This window comes from Chelonoidis abingdonii, chromosome 2 (genome assembly GCF_003597395.2).
Source record: "Chelonoidis abingdonii isolate Lonesome George chromosome 2, CheloAbing_2.0, whole genome shotgun sequence".
Lineage (NCBI taxonomy): Eukaryota > Metazoa > Chordata > Testudines > Testudinidae > Chelonoidis > Chelonoidis abingdonii.
In genome coordinates this window covers 121,958,512-121,972,903 of record NC_133770.1, presented here as the reverse complement: position 1 = coordinate 121,972,903, position 14,392 = coordinate 121,958,512, and the positions used below count along the sequence as shown (strand labels likewise).

At 41.7% G+C, this 14,392-nt stretch overlaps 2 protein-coding genes across 6 annotated transcripts in view; one reads left to right on the top strand and one right to left on the bottom strand.

Moving 5' to 3' along the window:
- Positions 1-14,392, top strand: part of LOC142046341 (uncharacterized) — a 1,049,055-nt gene that overhangs the window by 48,906 nt on the left and 985,757 nt on the right. The window lies entirely within an intron of this gene.
- Positions 1-14,392, bottom strand: part of INVS (inversin) — a 220,578-nt gene that overhangs the window by 183,458 nt on the left and 22,728 nt on the right. For all 5 annotated transcript variants that reach the window (XM_032787152.2, XM_032787150.2, XM_032787151.2 and 2 more), the window contains one exon: positions 6,836-7,002. In XM_032787152.2, the coding sequence (XP_032643043.1) occupies positions 6,836-7,002 (167 nt within the window). The remainder of the gene's footprint in view (positions 1-6,835; positions 7,003-14,392) is intronic.

Sequence of the window (14,392 nt, the reverse complement as noted above, 5' to 3'; positions counted from 1 at the left end):
CTGACATCTAAATTGAACCTGTGTATTTCCAGCATATAATGTGGCAATTGAGCCTCTATTGAATTAACCAGAATTCATAAAATTGTGGGAAGATGAGACACATATGGAAGTTTTAGCATTTAAATGTTATAGGGGCACCCTGAATTTTCTATGTTCAGAAGCTTTATAGGCTTACTTGTGGCAGGCAAATAATTGTACAGTTGGGCTACAAAGAAGTCACATATAGTATCTTTTAAAACATAAATCGCTATATCACATGCCTGAATATGAAACATTTGGAGAGTTACAGTCACGTGTCCCTTTCCTGAAAAATAAGAATTACATGTTTTGACCTCACAGTTGATAATAATTAAGCTGTGAGTCCATATGGACCTACAAATTTAAGACCAATTTAGTCACCCTTCTGCACACTAAGTAGCATCTTACTCCACTGACATTAACAGAACTACTTGTGGAGAAAGATACTACACTTAAAGTCAGCAAGAATATCAGAACTGGACCATTAATGACAGCAGTAATAGCAGAGGTACTGCAGCTAAGTTTTGATAAGGGCATCTGATTGCAACCCACAACTTCAGTTGCTCCTAACTCTCTCTCAGTATTTTCCTTACATGCTGTAATTCAGGGGTTGGCAACCTTTCAGAAGTGGCGTGCCAAGTCTTCATTTATTCACTCTAATTTAAGGTTTTGCATGCCAGTAATACATTTTAACATTTTTGGAAGGTCTCTTCCTATAAGTCTATAATATATAACTGAACTATTGTTGTATGTAAAGTAAATAAGGTTTTAAAAATGTTTAAGATGATTCAATTAAAATGCAGAGTCCTCCGGACCGGTGGCCAGGACCTGGGCAGTGTGAGTGCCACTGAAAATCAGCTCGCGTGCCAAAGGCGGCACGCGTGCGATAGGTTGCCTATCCCTGCTGTAATTTCACATGCTAAGTCTCAGTCCCCAAATGATTTACAATATTTTTAAGTTTGGGCAGGTTCATTTTTGAATCATATATTTGGAGAAAAAACACAATATTTTCCCATCTGTAAGAAAATCTTGCAACCCTTTTTGCATGTTCTGATGTACGTACCCCCCGGTCAGATGGGGGTAGAAAAGTTAAATGCTTTCACTGCATCAAGGAAGAACAGTTGCCATTCTCTGCAGAGAGTTCTTTGGCTGACAGGCCTGAGTGTTTATAGAGAGGGGTTACTGCTGTTCTTCTAGTGGGGAAAACTGAGCTTTTCCCACACTAACTGAAAAGCATTCAGGTTGCTAGGTGAAGAAGCTAAGGATTGCGACTGGGAGCTGGTGTGGTGTACAGATATCTAAGATAACTAGCTGATTCCCCTACTTTCTGAGTATGAATCAAGAGGTCTCCCCTGTTGCACCCTCCTCCTTGTGGGATACCGGGAGGAAACAATTCCCCACTTACTGCCGGGTTTAGGTCTCCATCCCCGTGCAAATCTAATTTAAAGCCCTCCTCATGAGGACTGGTTGGTGCTATTTGATTTCTCAAAAAGTTCTTGATGGGTCTTACTGCATGCTCACAAGAACTCACAAAATAAAAAGTGACACAGAGTCCTTAATGAATTAAGAGAGTGCTTTCCTAATTCCATGTTAAGAACATAAGAATGGCCATGCTGGGTGAGACCAAAGGTCCATCTAGCTCAGTGGCCTGTCTTCCGACAATGGCCAATGCCAGGTACCCCAGAGGGAATGAACAGAACAAGTAATCATCAAGTGATCCATCCCCCTACTGCCCATTCCCAGCTTGTGGCAAACAGAGGCTAGAGACACCATCCCTGTCCATCCTGGCTAATAGCCATTGATGGACCTATCCTCTATGAACTTATCTAGTTCTTTTCTCAACTCTGTTATTGTCTTAGCCTTCACAACATCCTCTGGCAAAGAGTTCCACAGACTGTGTGCGCTGTATGAAACAATACTTTATTTTGTTTGTTTTAAATCTGCTCCCTATTAATTTCATTTGGGGACCCCTACTTCTTGTGTTATCAGAAAGTGTAAATACCACTTCCTTATGTACTTTCTCCACACCAGTCATGATTTTATAGACCTCTATCATATTCCCCCCTTAGTCGTCTTTTTTCCAAGCTGAAAAGTCCCAGGCTTATTAATCTCTCCTCATACAAAAGCTATTCAATACCCCAATCATTTTTGTTGTCCTTGTCTGAGTCTTTTCCAAGTCCAAAATATCTTTTTTGAGATGGGGCGACCACATCTGCAGACAGTATTTAAGATGTGGTCATACCATGGATTTATATAGAGGCAATATGATATTGTTTGTCTTATTATCTATCCCTTTCTTAATGATTCCCAATATTCTGTTTGGTTTTTTGACTGCCGCCGCACACTGAGTTGATGTTTTAATAGAACTATCCACAATTACTCCAAGATCTCTTTCTTGAGTGGCAGCAGCTAATCTAGAGGGATAGTTCAGTGGTTTGAGCATTGTCCTGCTAAACCCAGGGCTGTGAGTTCAATCCTTGAGGGGACCCACTTAGGGATCTGGGGCAAAATCAGTATTTGGTCCTGCTAGTGAAGCCGGGGGGCTGGACTCAATGACCTTTCAGGATCCCTTCCAGTTTTATGAGATAGGAATATCTCCATTTATTAAATTATTATATGTTTTCCAATGTGCATTACTTTGCATTTATCAACATTAAATTTCATCTGCCATTTTGTTGCCCAGTCACCAGTTTTGTGAGATCCTTTTGTAGCTCTTCACTGTCTGCTTGGGATTTAACTATGTTGAGCAGCTTTGTATCATCTGCAAATTTTGCCACCTCACTGTTTACCCCTTTTTCCAGATCATTTATGAGTATGTTGAATAGGACTGGTTCCAGTACAGACCCTTATGGGACAACACTACTTACCACTATCCATTCTGAAAACTGACCTTTTCTTTCCAATCTTTTAACCAGTTACCAGACCATGAGAGGACCTTTCCTCTTATCCCATGACAGCTTACTTTGCATGTTGCTAATTCATACAATTTTACTGTGAATCTCACATTTTTTTGTGACTTTCTTAAAGCCCCAGCTCTTCTGGTCAGAGGATAAATGAGAGAAACTCACCTTTTGTTTTGAAGAAAAAAATAAGCTCTTGTTTTCTTGCTCCAACATGAAGGTTAGAAACTATGAACCCTAAAAGATCAAAAGCCAGAAGGCAAATACAAAGAACTCAAAATATATTTTTAAAATCTCATGATTTAACCCATCTCAATAGTTTTGAACCCCTTGGGGTTCAAAAATAATAAATCACACATGAGGTCCTGTTAATTTGAAAGACTTTGTTTTGAAACAAAGTTATAAATGCCACACTGAGCATGCACAGGACCTCATTTTCACTAAGATTTAGAGTGAACTGCTCAAATATCAATCAGGAAGCAAGTGCAAGAAAGAGCAGTGAGGCAAAAAGGACAGTTTGGTTTCCACCTCCATGGGCAAAACTGAGGAAAAGCAGAAGTGAAAGGTCCCTTTACGTATGTTAACTCTGCGATATATGTTGTATTTTGGATTACAGTTCGCTGTTAAATGAATTTCCTATTTAAAGCAAAAAAAAAAAATCTAGTTGTAATGCAAGAGCCAAAACTTTCAGGAACTAAAGTTGCTCTGAATGTTAACTTTGCGTATGTTGCATATTTTGTTACATGCCTGAGTGACAGAGAAACAGTTTAAGGTTTACATTCAACAAAGGAAGGAGGAATGGAAAATATTACATACATGCAATCTTCACCTCATATAATGAAATTTGTAACAAACTCCTCAAAAAACTAATATGTAGTATTAATAAAGGTGGTTGAGAACTTTGAAGCAGAAGAGAATTCTATATAAAAGATTAAATCTCAATTGAAATGAAAAAATGTTCTTGTTTATAACATTCTTCAAATAAAAATGATCTGCAATACTTAATAGAATTAAGTTTTTAACGTACAAAAAGTTTGCTTGTAGCTAAAACATTCATTTGCCTGCCAGTTACATACACACAATAAAAAAGAACGGACTACACTGGTGATTTCAGTGTAACATCTTACAGCAATATACATATCTATGCAAAGAACAGAGTCTCTCGTACATAATTATGTGTGTTCAAAATGTATGCTTTGGGAGCAATAGGTCAACTAGACTCCTAGCAAAGAGTAGTTCTATATCTAAAACCAATTTTGGGTAGAAGTCTAGTCACCTTGGAGAGGTGATCACTTACTAAAGGTAATCCAACACAGTAAACTATTTCAGGATGTCTTTACATGGTTACTTAGGGCATTTAGACACATAAATGTTGTTCTGAACGGTAACCCTATCAAGCAACAATTTTTACTGTTTGTTGTGTGTAGCTGAAGAACTTTTGGGTGCAATTAACACTACTTTTAAAAGAAACAAATAGAAGAGAATTACAGAAGACCATCTTACACAGTTTACATGATTTTCAGCAATTCCCAGTGAAACTTGTAAACAATTTGACCTGGTATATTTCCTAATACTGCTTTGGGATCCACTAACAGACCCCATGTCCATTGAGAGTCCCCACTGACTTCAACGGGCATCTGACTAGGTACTGGGGTCCACTCTAGCAGATCCTGAAGCAGCAATTTGGCCTTAACCAGTTGCACATGCATAACTGTTAAATCAAAACATTTCTCTTTTCAAACCAAGCACAGATACTAGTCCTCAGTAAGGATTATGACCATGAAATATTTCATAATTCAAAACTTCACCCTATTTCATTATAGCTCTGTCTAAAATAAAACAAACATATATATATACACACACACACACATACACACACACACAGGCAAAATTAAATATTTTGGAAAATTATGAACAGATGAAAACAAAGCAGTATAAATTACATGGTTTAACACACAATTGAGTGAACATGGCTGAACTGACCTTAACTTTTGAACAATTAAATTTTCAACCATAACTATGAATTAAAAAAAGTTAAAAGAAAGAAGTCATTAATTCCAATATACAATTGCCATGATCTGCCCTCATAGCAACTCCTTTAAAACAGTGCGGTCCTTTCCTGACTGGCTCTGTAGCTCCTCTCCACCAGCTATGCCTCTTCATACCCATTGCCATGCAGTCACTTCCCTGCAGAATAATCTACAATTCCTCTCCAAGCCTAGTTGGTGCAGAAGCACTTGCTACCTATGTGCTGGCTGACCAGCTGATCTCACCTTCCTCTTACCCACCTGCTTGGTTCCCCATTAGTTTGGATACTCCTCCAAATCCTAAATACTCTTCATACATATCATTCCCCTCATGACTAAATTATATTTATTGTTGCCACCTGTGATGGATATATCATAAATAAATAGTAGGGCTGTCAAGTGTTTAATTGCAAATGATTTTTTTAATCGTACTGTTAAAGAATACCATTTAATTTAAATACTTTTGGATGTTTTCTACATTTTCAAATATACTGATTTTAATTCCAACCCAAAATACAATATGTACAGTGCTCATTTTATATTAATATTTTTGATTACAAGTATTTGCACAGTAAAAAAAATAGTATTTTTCAATTTAATTAATACAAATAATGTAGTGCAATCTGTCATGAAAGTTGAAATTACAAATATAAAATTATGTATAAAAATATAACTGCACTTAAAAATAAAAGAATATAAAACTTTAGAGCCTACCAGTCTGCTGGAATGGTTGCTGAAGCACGAAGGGGCATAAAAATGTTTAGCATATCTGGCATATAAATACCTTGCAATACCAGCTACAAAAGTACTACGCAAATGCCTGTTCTCACTTTCAGATAACAGTGTAAATAAGACAAGAGCAGCATTATCTCCCATCAATGTAAACAAACTTGTTTGTTTTAGCGATTGGCTGAACAAGAAGCAGGACTGAATGGACTTGTAGGCTCTGAAGTTTTACATTGTTTTGGTTTTTTTGAGTGCGATTACAGAACAAAAAATCTACATTTGTAAGTTGCATTTTCACAATAAAGAGATTGCACTTCTGTACTTGTATGTGGTGAATTGAAAAATACTATTTTTTATTTTTTACAGTGGAAATATTTGTAATAAAATAATATAAAGTGAGCACTGCACACTTTGCATTTTGTGTTGTAATTGAAATCAATATATTTAAAATGTAGAAAAACATCCAAAAATATTTAATAAATTTCAGTTGGTATTCTATTAACAGTGCAATGAAAAGTGTGATTAATCGCAATTAATTTTTTTAATTATGATTACTTTTTTTTAGTTAATCACGAGTTAACTGTGATTAATCGACAGCCCTAATATATAGGAAACAAACTGATATAACTGAAGAAGGGACAATAGATATGTAATGAATTTCCTAATACAGTACCTAAATGTCCCTTCACGCACTTCATCTTTTAAGAAATTCTCAGAGTTGCTGCTGGCACTGATAGATAGTTAATGCACAGTCCTGTGGCCATTCAAGTCAATGACAATATTCCAACATGTATCACTGAATGTATGAGCAAGCTTACACAGTCAGAACTTCGTTGAACTGGCTACTCTGAAATGGACAAAAATTGCTTTCCCTAGAAGGGAAGAGTTATTAGAACAAAGGGCCACTAGACTAGTGGCAAATGAATTCAACTATATGTTTAAATCACAGAAGAATAGAGAGAATAAAGAGATGAACTGTTGCACAAGCCAAATTCCTAGAAACATTTTCCAAAATACTAACATTTATAGCATGATGATCTAGAGAATAGTAGAGTCCTTTGAAAATACTGGGTATCATTTACTTAGTTATTTAAGTTTCTTAAACTTAATGCCAGTGGCAATATTAGCTGAGCATTAGGTATTAGGGCATTTTTATTTAATTACCTTTTGTGCAGCAAGATGGAGAGCAGTTCTCCGGCTATGATCAGCTTTATTAATACCTACTCCTGCCTTCAGCAAGGCCTCAGCACAATCCAGCCTGTCAGCCAACACACAGTACATGAGTGGAGTCCTCCCAAACTGGTCGTCTTTATCTTTCAACTCAGGGTTTCCTAGAAATTATACAAAAGATGATTACTCAAGTTTGCATCACTAAAGCTTAGTCAAACGTAAAATGTTACTATGCATTTGAGAAAGCATGGAATCTGTACAGACAAAACAATCTTTAGTCATAAGTTGCTGCCCCAACAGTAAGTGTTTTAATAATTGAAAGAGGTACTCACAATTATGAAGGCTACTTTAAAAATAGATCAGTCCCTACTTTTTTTTTACCCTATCCCATAATAAGGAACAGAAGGAGAAACTTTGTGAAACTTGATTTTAACGTCGATATTATCATCTATTTCACTGCTCATCATTTTAGCATAAACAATCAGCTAGTATGCTTATCCATCTCTTTTTGGATACATATATTGGCACAGGGTGAGTCAATCAGCTGGTTGCTGCCAAGAGTTGTTGGGATGGGAAACCTGAAGTTCAAGCCCTTCTAAAAAAATTCAAATCACTTCCTTTCCCACCCACAGTAGGGAGAGAATGAAGATGCATCCCCACAGTGCCAAAAGCCTTAACTGCTTCCTGGGTGTCAAAAACAGAAACTAACCCACACCTTCCTGGGTATCAAATGCCCCAAGTATCCTTTACTAAGCTGTCTAAATTGAGCTCCCACCTGACAATTTCTACAATGCCCTTCTGTATCATCAGTATAAAAATCTGCAACACGTTAGAAATAGGACATTTGGGAGCAGGATAAATAAATCATATTTAATATAAAAATAAACACCTATGGAATACTATACCGATTATATCACGCAGTTTCATAACTCCCCCTGCGCCCAGAGCCACAACCCACTGAAAGTTAATATGGACATGCAGGAGATTCCTTCCTCCCTCTTATTTATTTGGGCAGAACACAACTAGCTCATAATACATATTCAGTCATTCCTGTTTCAGTTTGCAGCATCCTGGGACTACCAGTCTCAAACATTCAAAAAAACATGAATTGCCCCTCCCCCCCAATATAACGGAATTAGTTTTAAAACCATGATATATTTCTATAAAAGAATAAATGTTTGGTTATTGTTATTTGTCCTCTAGTTACTGAGACTTTAAGATTCACATTTTCAAGTTGTCTCTGCAATCATGAAGGCTAGAAAATTATATTTTGTAAATGAAAGCTAAGATGCTAATATAATCATGATTCCAGAAGCTGGGGCTTTAAGAATTAAACCTCACGAGTCTCTAGACCAGGGGTGGCCAAACCTCGGCTCAGGAGCCGCATATGGCTCTTTTACAGTTAAAGTGCAGTCACAGAGCCTGCTACATCCCCCGCTCTCCCCAATTCTCTGCCTAAGGCCACGTCTATACGACGCGCCGTATTGGCGCGTTACAATCGATTGCTCGGGGATCGATATATCGCGTCTCATCTAGACGCGATATATCGATCCCTGAGCGCGCTTACATCGATTCCGGAACTCCACCAAAACCAACGGAGTTCCGGAATCGACATGGCGAGTCGCGCACATCTATCCCGCGCGGTGAAGACGGGTGAGTAGATCGATTTTAGATAATCGATTTCAACTACGCTATTCTCGTAGCTGAAATTGCGTATCTAAAATCGATTTTCGCGCGTCGTGTAGACACGGCCTAAGAGACTGGAGCAGGGAGCTAGGGGCTCCAAGCAGGGTCAACAGCATGGGCTTCTTTATGAGTCCCATCCAGCTTGCTCTAGACCCCTTCCTCCCCTCTCGTTGGTCCCATCACGGTCCCCTAGGTATTTTTTAAAGGCAAACCTGGAATGGAGTGCTAGGAAGACTCCCCTCACAAATCCTAAACAGCCTTTTCACCAGGTACATATTATGACGGGGTATACCAGACCCTCTGAGGCCCCCTGAAACTTTCCCGTCCCAGAAAAGGGCGGTGGAGAGGGCCCTCCAAGCTCCCTGGAGTGGCAGTGTGGGATACAGCCAATCAGAGCCCAGGAGGTCAGTATAAGAAGAGCTTCAGGGCCAGAGTGAGGACAGTTCCTTGCTGGAGCTAGAGGAGCATAAATAGCGTGTGGGTGGCTGAGGGAGCTGCAGGAAGCCAGAGAGAGAGAAGGAGCCTGGGCTGGTTGCTGGGCCTCCATTAGGACAAGGCCCTGAGGTAAGGCTGAAGATGGCGTGGGGCTGTGGGGAAGTGGCCCAGGGAATTACAGCAGCAGCACAACTTAAATAAAAGGACACAGTGCCAAAAGCGCCAACTATGTGGGTACTCCGGAGAAAAAAAGTGGGTGCTCTGCACCCACCAGCAGCCAAGCTCCCTTCCCCCTGCCCCACCTCCTCCTCCCTGCCCAAGCGTGCCATATCCCCGTGCCTCCACCTGCTTCCCAACACTTCCTGACCATCGCCAAACAGCTGTTTGTACGCTGTGGGTGGGGAAGGGGAGGAGAGGAATGGGGACGTGGTGCGCTCAGGGGAGGAGGCAGGGAAGAGGTGGGGCTAGGGTGGGGATTTGGGGAAGGAGCTGGAATGGGGCGGGGGGGGCGGAGTTGGGGCGGGGACTTTGGGGAAGGGGTTGGAAAAGGCAGGGCAGGAGTGGGGCTTCATGGAAAGGGTGGAGTGGGGGCAGGGACGAGGGGGCAAGCACCCACGGAAAAGCGGGGAAGTTGGCGCCTATGCACAGTGGACAGTTGCTATCTACAGGGTTACTGGGCTGGGAACCGGAGTAGTGGGTGGGGCCAAATTGCTCCCTTCTCTCTCATTAGCCAGTGGGGGAAATGGACTGGACACTGAAGCACCCCAGAGGGGGGAACTGAACTATAGTGGCCCAGATGGAGACCTGCAGCCAGAAAAGCCCTAGGAGTCTGAAGACATTGTCTCAAGGGAGGGAGCCTTGGGGACAACTTGAGTGAGATGTTACAGAGGACACAGAGAGACTGCTGTTGAACTTGTACCCTGGAAGGGGTTTTGCTTTGCTCTCAGAGACACAGTGAGAGAGACTTGGCCAGAAGGCTGAGCCACCAGAGACCCACCACAGACAGAGTGTGTGCAGGGGCCTGCACTCAGCCAAGTAGGCGCTCATGAGAGGCGAGTATGCCCTGTTACACATATATAGAAATTAAACTTCTTTTTGAATCCCCCTCTTTCCCTTCAGGGCAGCCAAGCACAATGTCTGACTGAACAGGCATGATTCAGTACCATACTAAAAGTGCTCCATTTAGTCCACTGCCTCACCCTTGTGCTCTGCTTTATTACCTGCTGAGAACATATGATTGTTAATAACTCTAGTTCATATAAAGACTCCAAGTAATGGTAAGTAACTACAGTACTTAGTTAACTCCCAGTATTTACCTTGTTTGTGATAGACAAGAGACCACAAAATGCAATGCCATCTGCTATGGAATTACCTCCTGCAGTTCTCTGTCATCTCTATTTTAGGACACTGTCAAGTTTCCAGTAAGTCTGAGAGCCTCCTGCTTAAAGCTGAGGAATTAATTGATTTTTCGATTCACTGGCAGTTAAAAAAAAACAAACAAACAAACAAACAAAAGAACGGTGTGTGGGGGGGAAGAGATTCGGTTCAACCTGAACCAGAAAGAGAGGTTACTTATCTTGTACAATAATTGGAACTCTTCAAGATGTTGTCTCTCTACGAGTGCTTCCCATCAGGCAGTGTGCATACCTATGCAGTCTTGATTAGAAATCCTTGTGAGTAGCAGCCACATCTGCGCCTTACACAGCCTCATACTCCAGTACAAGGGTGCAGAGAAAGTGATGGACCCACTGCAGCTCCAGTTCCTTTTCAACCATGAAGACCAGAGACAAGGACTCCAAAGGAGAGGGGAAATGGAGCAACCATAGTGGCAAAACAGCTACTCTAGCAACTATACAAGTTAAGTAACCTCCTCTTCTTCTTCTTCTTCTTCGAGTTATTGTCCAATGGGTGCTCCCTATAAGATTCCCAAACAGAACCCCAATTACAGAGGAGGATGCTGAGAAGATAGATTCAGCAGAGCACAGAATAGCTTCACCAAAGGCCACATCAGCCCTAGTCCATACATGATAGTGTAGTGCTGGGAAAATGTGTGCAAAGTGCTGGAAATGAAGTCCTGGCAATGGGTGTCCCAACCCAGAAGGTAGGCATCTGTGGTGGTAATCTTTGTGGGAGAAGGATGTGAAAAGGGAACTCCCACACAGTAATTTCAATGATCTTTCCACCAGTTTAGGGAGCAGAGAACCCTCCAAGGTATTGCCACTAGTTTGAGCAGTTTGTGCTCGCTAGGGGTGTAGAAAGAACTGAGCCAGCCTTGCATGTAGTGTTATTGATGTACAGGCTCCCAAGTGGTCCAGGAGCAAAAGGTCAGCTCTTGCTGTTTGAGGACTCTGTTGTAGTGTGGAAAGAAGGCTGGACACTATAGCAAACCTGTCCATGGACAGGTACGCTCTGGCAGACATGGAGTCCAGTATGTCTCGGATGAAGTCTATTCGTTGTAGAGGAGTGAGAGCAGACTTTTCTCACATGGAGTCAGAGGTCCAGAGAGTGGAAGAGGAATAAGTTCCTTATTAGCTGCCAAATGCATCTCAAGAGAGAAGCAATCCTTGAGAAGCCAGTCATCAAGATGGGGGAAGAAAATTATTCCCATCTGACAAAGATTGGGTGCAATGGCAGATAGGACCTTTGTGAAGACACTTGGGACAGTTGAAAGGCTAAAGGGCAGGATGTGGTACTGATAATGGTCCTTGCCAATGAAGAATCATAGGAAGCACCTGGGGGAAGCTACATGAAAGTATGCATCCTGGAGGCAGAGGACAATAAACCACTTGCCTGGATCCAAATATGGAATTATCAGTACCATGGTTACCACCCTAAACTGCTCAGTGAAGACAAAAGTGTTTAAAAGCCTTGAGGTCAAAAATCAGTCTCCACCTTCCTTTTCTTCTTCGGAACCCAGAAGTACCTGGAGTAGAACCCTTTCCTGATGGAAATCCATTGGAATGAGTTTAATCATCCCAGAAGCAGCAGCAGAGATTGTATCATCTCTCATAAAAGACCCTCGTGAGACGATTCCCTGAAGAGAGGATGGGGATGGTATTGAAAAGAGGGATGGAGCTGAACTGGACAGCCCAATGAAACTCTCTCTTGGATTCATCTTTCTGAGGTGATGAGCTCCTAGGACGTACGCAACGAAAGAGGTGGTCCTCATAAAAGAGTGGGATAGTACAGCAAAGGATCCAGAAAAGGGGATGATTCACAACGCTCAACCAATGAGTCAAAACAGTTGCTTAGAGGAAGTTGCCTACTGAGATCTCACTGTATAGGATGGCCCCTGATCAGGAAATCTGGACCTCTTTCTGGATGTGTGTCAGTGGACTGGGAGAGGCAATTGAGCTACCTGCGGCTTACAGTATTTAATTTTTGTCACAGGTGCATAGACAGATGTCAAAGCATCACAAAGTTGCCCTGGAATCTTTCAATGAGTGGAGGGATCCATCTATGGCATCAATGAAAAGCTTAGACCCTTCAAATGGAAGGTCCTCCAGAGTATTCTGTACTTCCATGGGGAGGACAGAGTATTGCAACCATGGTACTTGACGCATGACTGAAGCAGTTGCCAGAGTGTGCAAAGCCATGTTCACTGCATCGAGTGATGCCTGAAGGGAAATCTAAGCGATCACCTGGCCTTCTGTGATCAGAGCTTGAAACTGTTTCCTCTGGTTTTGAAGCAAATGATCAATAAAATGAGAACATTTGGAGCAATTTGTGGAGTTATATTTTGCTGTCAAGTCCTGATAGCTAACAACTTTGAATTGCACAGCACTAAAGAATAGCTTTTATGGCTGGGAAGATCCAAGTGCTTAAACTCTTCTGGAGGGGGTTGATCTAGACTGACACTGTTTATTTTATTGACAGCATTGATGATCAAAGAGTTTGAGGTAGGGTGGGAGAAAAGGTACTCTGAACCTTTAGTCAGTACATACTAATTTGTATCACTCCATTTACAAGTAGGTAGAATAGTCGCTGGTGTTTGGAACACTGTGCAGGCTTGCAATAAGAAGTCACTGACGAGTAACAATCTTGCCCTGAGAAGAGGACTAGAAGATGTTCAGAAAGGAGCGCTGAAGTTCTTGTATTTCCTTCCAAGGGATGTACAAGGCTTCTGCAATCCTTTTTATGAGGTTCTGAAAGGTTTTGTATTTGAGTTGGGGTGGGGGGATAACTGTTTCATCTGCTGAGGAGGGAGATTTATTGGATGGTGGCGTCTCCTCTATGCCTCACTTTTGTGGAGGCTCACCCTGAGGAAGAGAGTCCCAAGGTTCAGTGTTGCTGGTTTTGACAGGTCCACCTACCTGATAGTACTCATTAGAACAGTTAGTCATAGGGTACCTAAAGATTCCAAAAAGCCCACTGTGTTGGGGCATAAGGGAAAGGGGTAAGACGCAGAGCTCAGAGCTGATGAGTCAGTTGTCTATTGAGGATCACATCCTTGTGATGTACCCTAGGGAGAGAGGCTGGAACAGGAAGGTGGCAGAATCCTTGACAAGAGTCCAAGGAAGCGTCCTCTCCTGTGTCTATCGAGAGGCGTTACAGGTGTCAGTATCAAAGGCCAAGGAAGGAGTTGTAACTGCATTGGTACTGGAGGCAGAGTCTTCATGAGATATAGTGTGGTAGCACTGGAAGACAGGCAAGATCCAGAGGAACTGTCAGTACTGGCAAGAAAACCCTTTCAGTATCCCTTGGCAGAGGGGATTTTGGGTTTTTCCAAGATACAAAAATCTTCATAGAAGAGGAATCTGGGTCATACCAGTGAGTTTGGGTACTATTCCTTGGGAGTAACCATGTCAAGTAGTACTGGGGACTGTACTCATGGACAATATGTGCACTTCTTGCCATGACTTGATGAGGACTGTACTGAGGGTGTAATCTTTGGAGTTGTTGCTTGTTGAAGTGTCCTTGAGTTTAGAAGGCTCCACTTCCAGTACCACTGCAGGTGCTCCTTGGGGTTGCTTGCTCTCAGTATTGGAAGTTTTTCTGGGTACCTAGAGGAGGTATCCATACTGTACAGGGACATAAAATGATTTTTTCCCCTTCTCTTGTGCACTCTCTCTAGGGAATGGGTCTCTGGTGTGGGTCCATCTCCATCCCTCCTGTCTGGGAGATGGAAGATCCAAATCCCGGCTCCACTGACTATTTATATATAGTTGAACAGCCTCAGTAGGAGAGACTGAGCTACACCCACACAAGAATATCCCATAGCCCAGTGACCTAATCTCTGCTCCATATGAGACACAGGAAGGAACTGAACGGGATCTCCCACATCCCAGGTGAATGCCCTAATACCTAAGGACAACTTGTCATAGCTTCCTACTCAGATCTGAACCTTAGCGTTCATAAACTGAGAAGCTAGCATGAACCCTCTAAGCTTAATTACCAGCTTAGATCTGATATCGCTGCCACCAGCCAGGA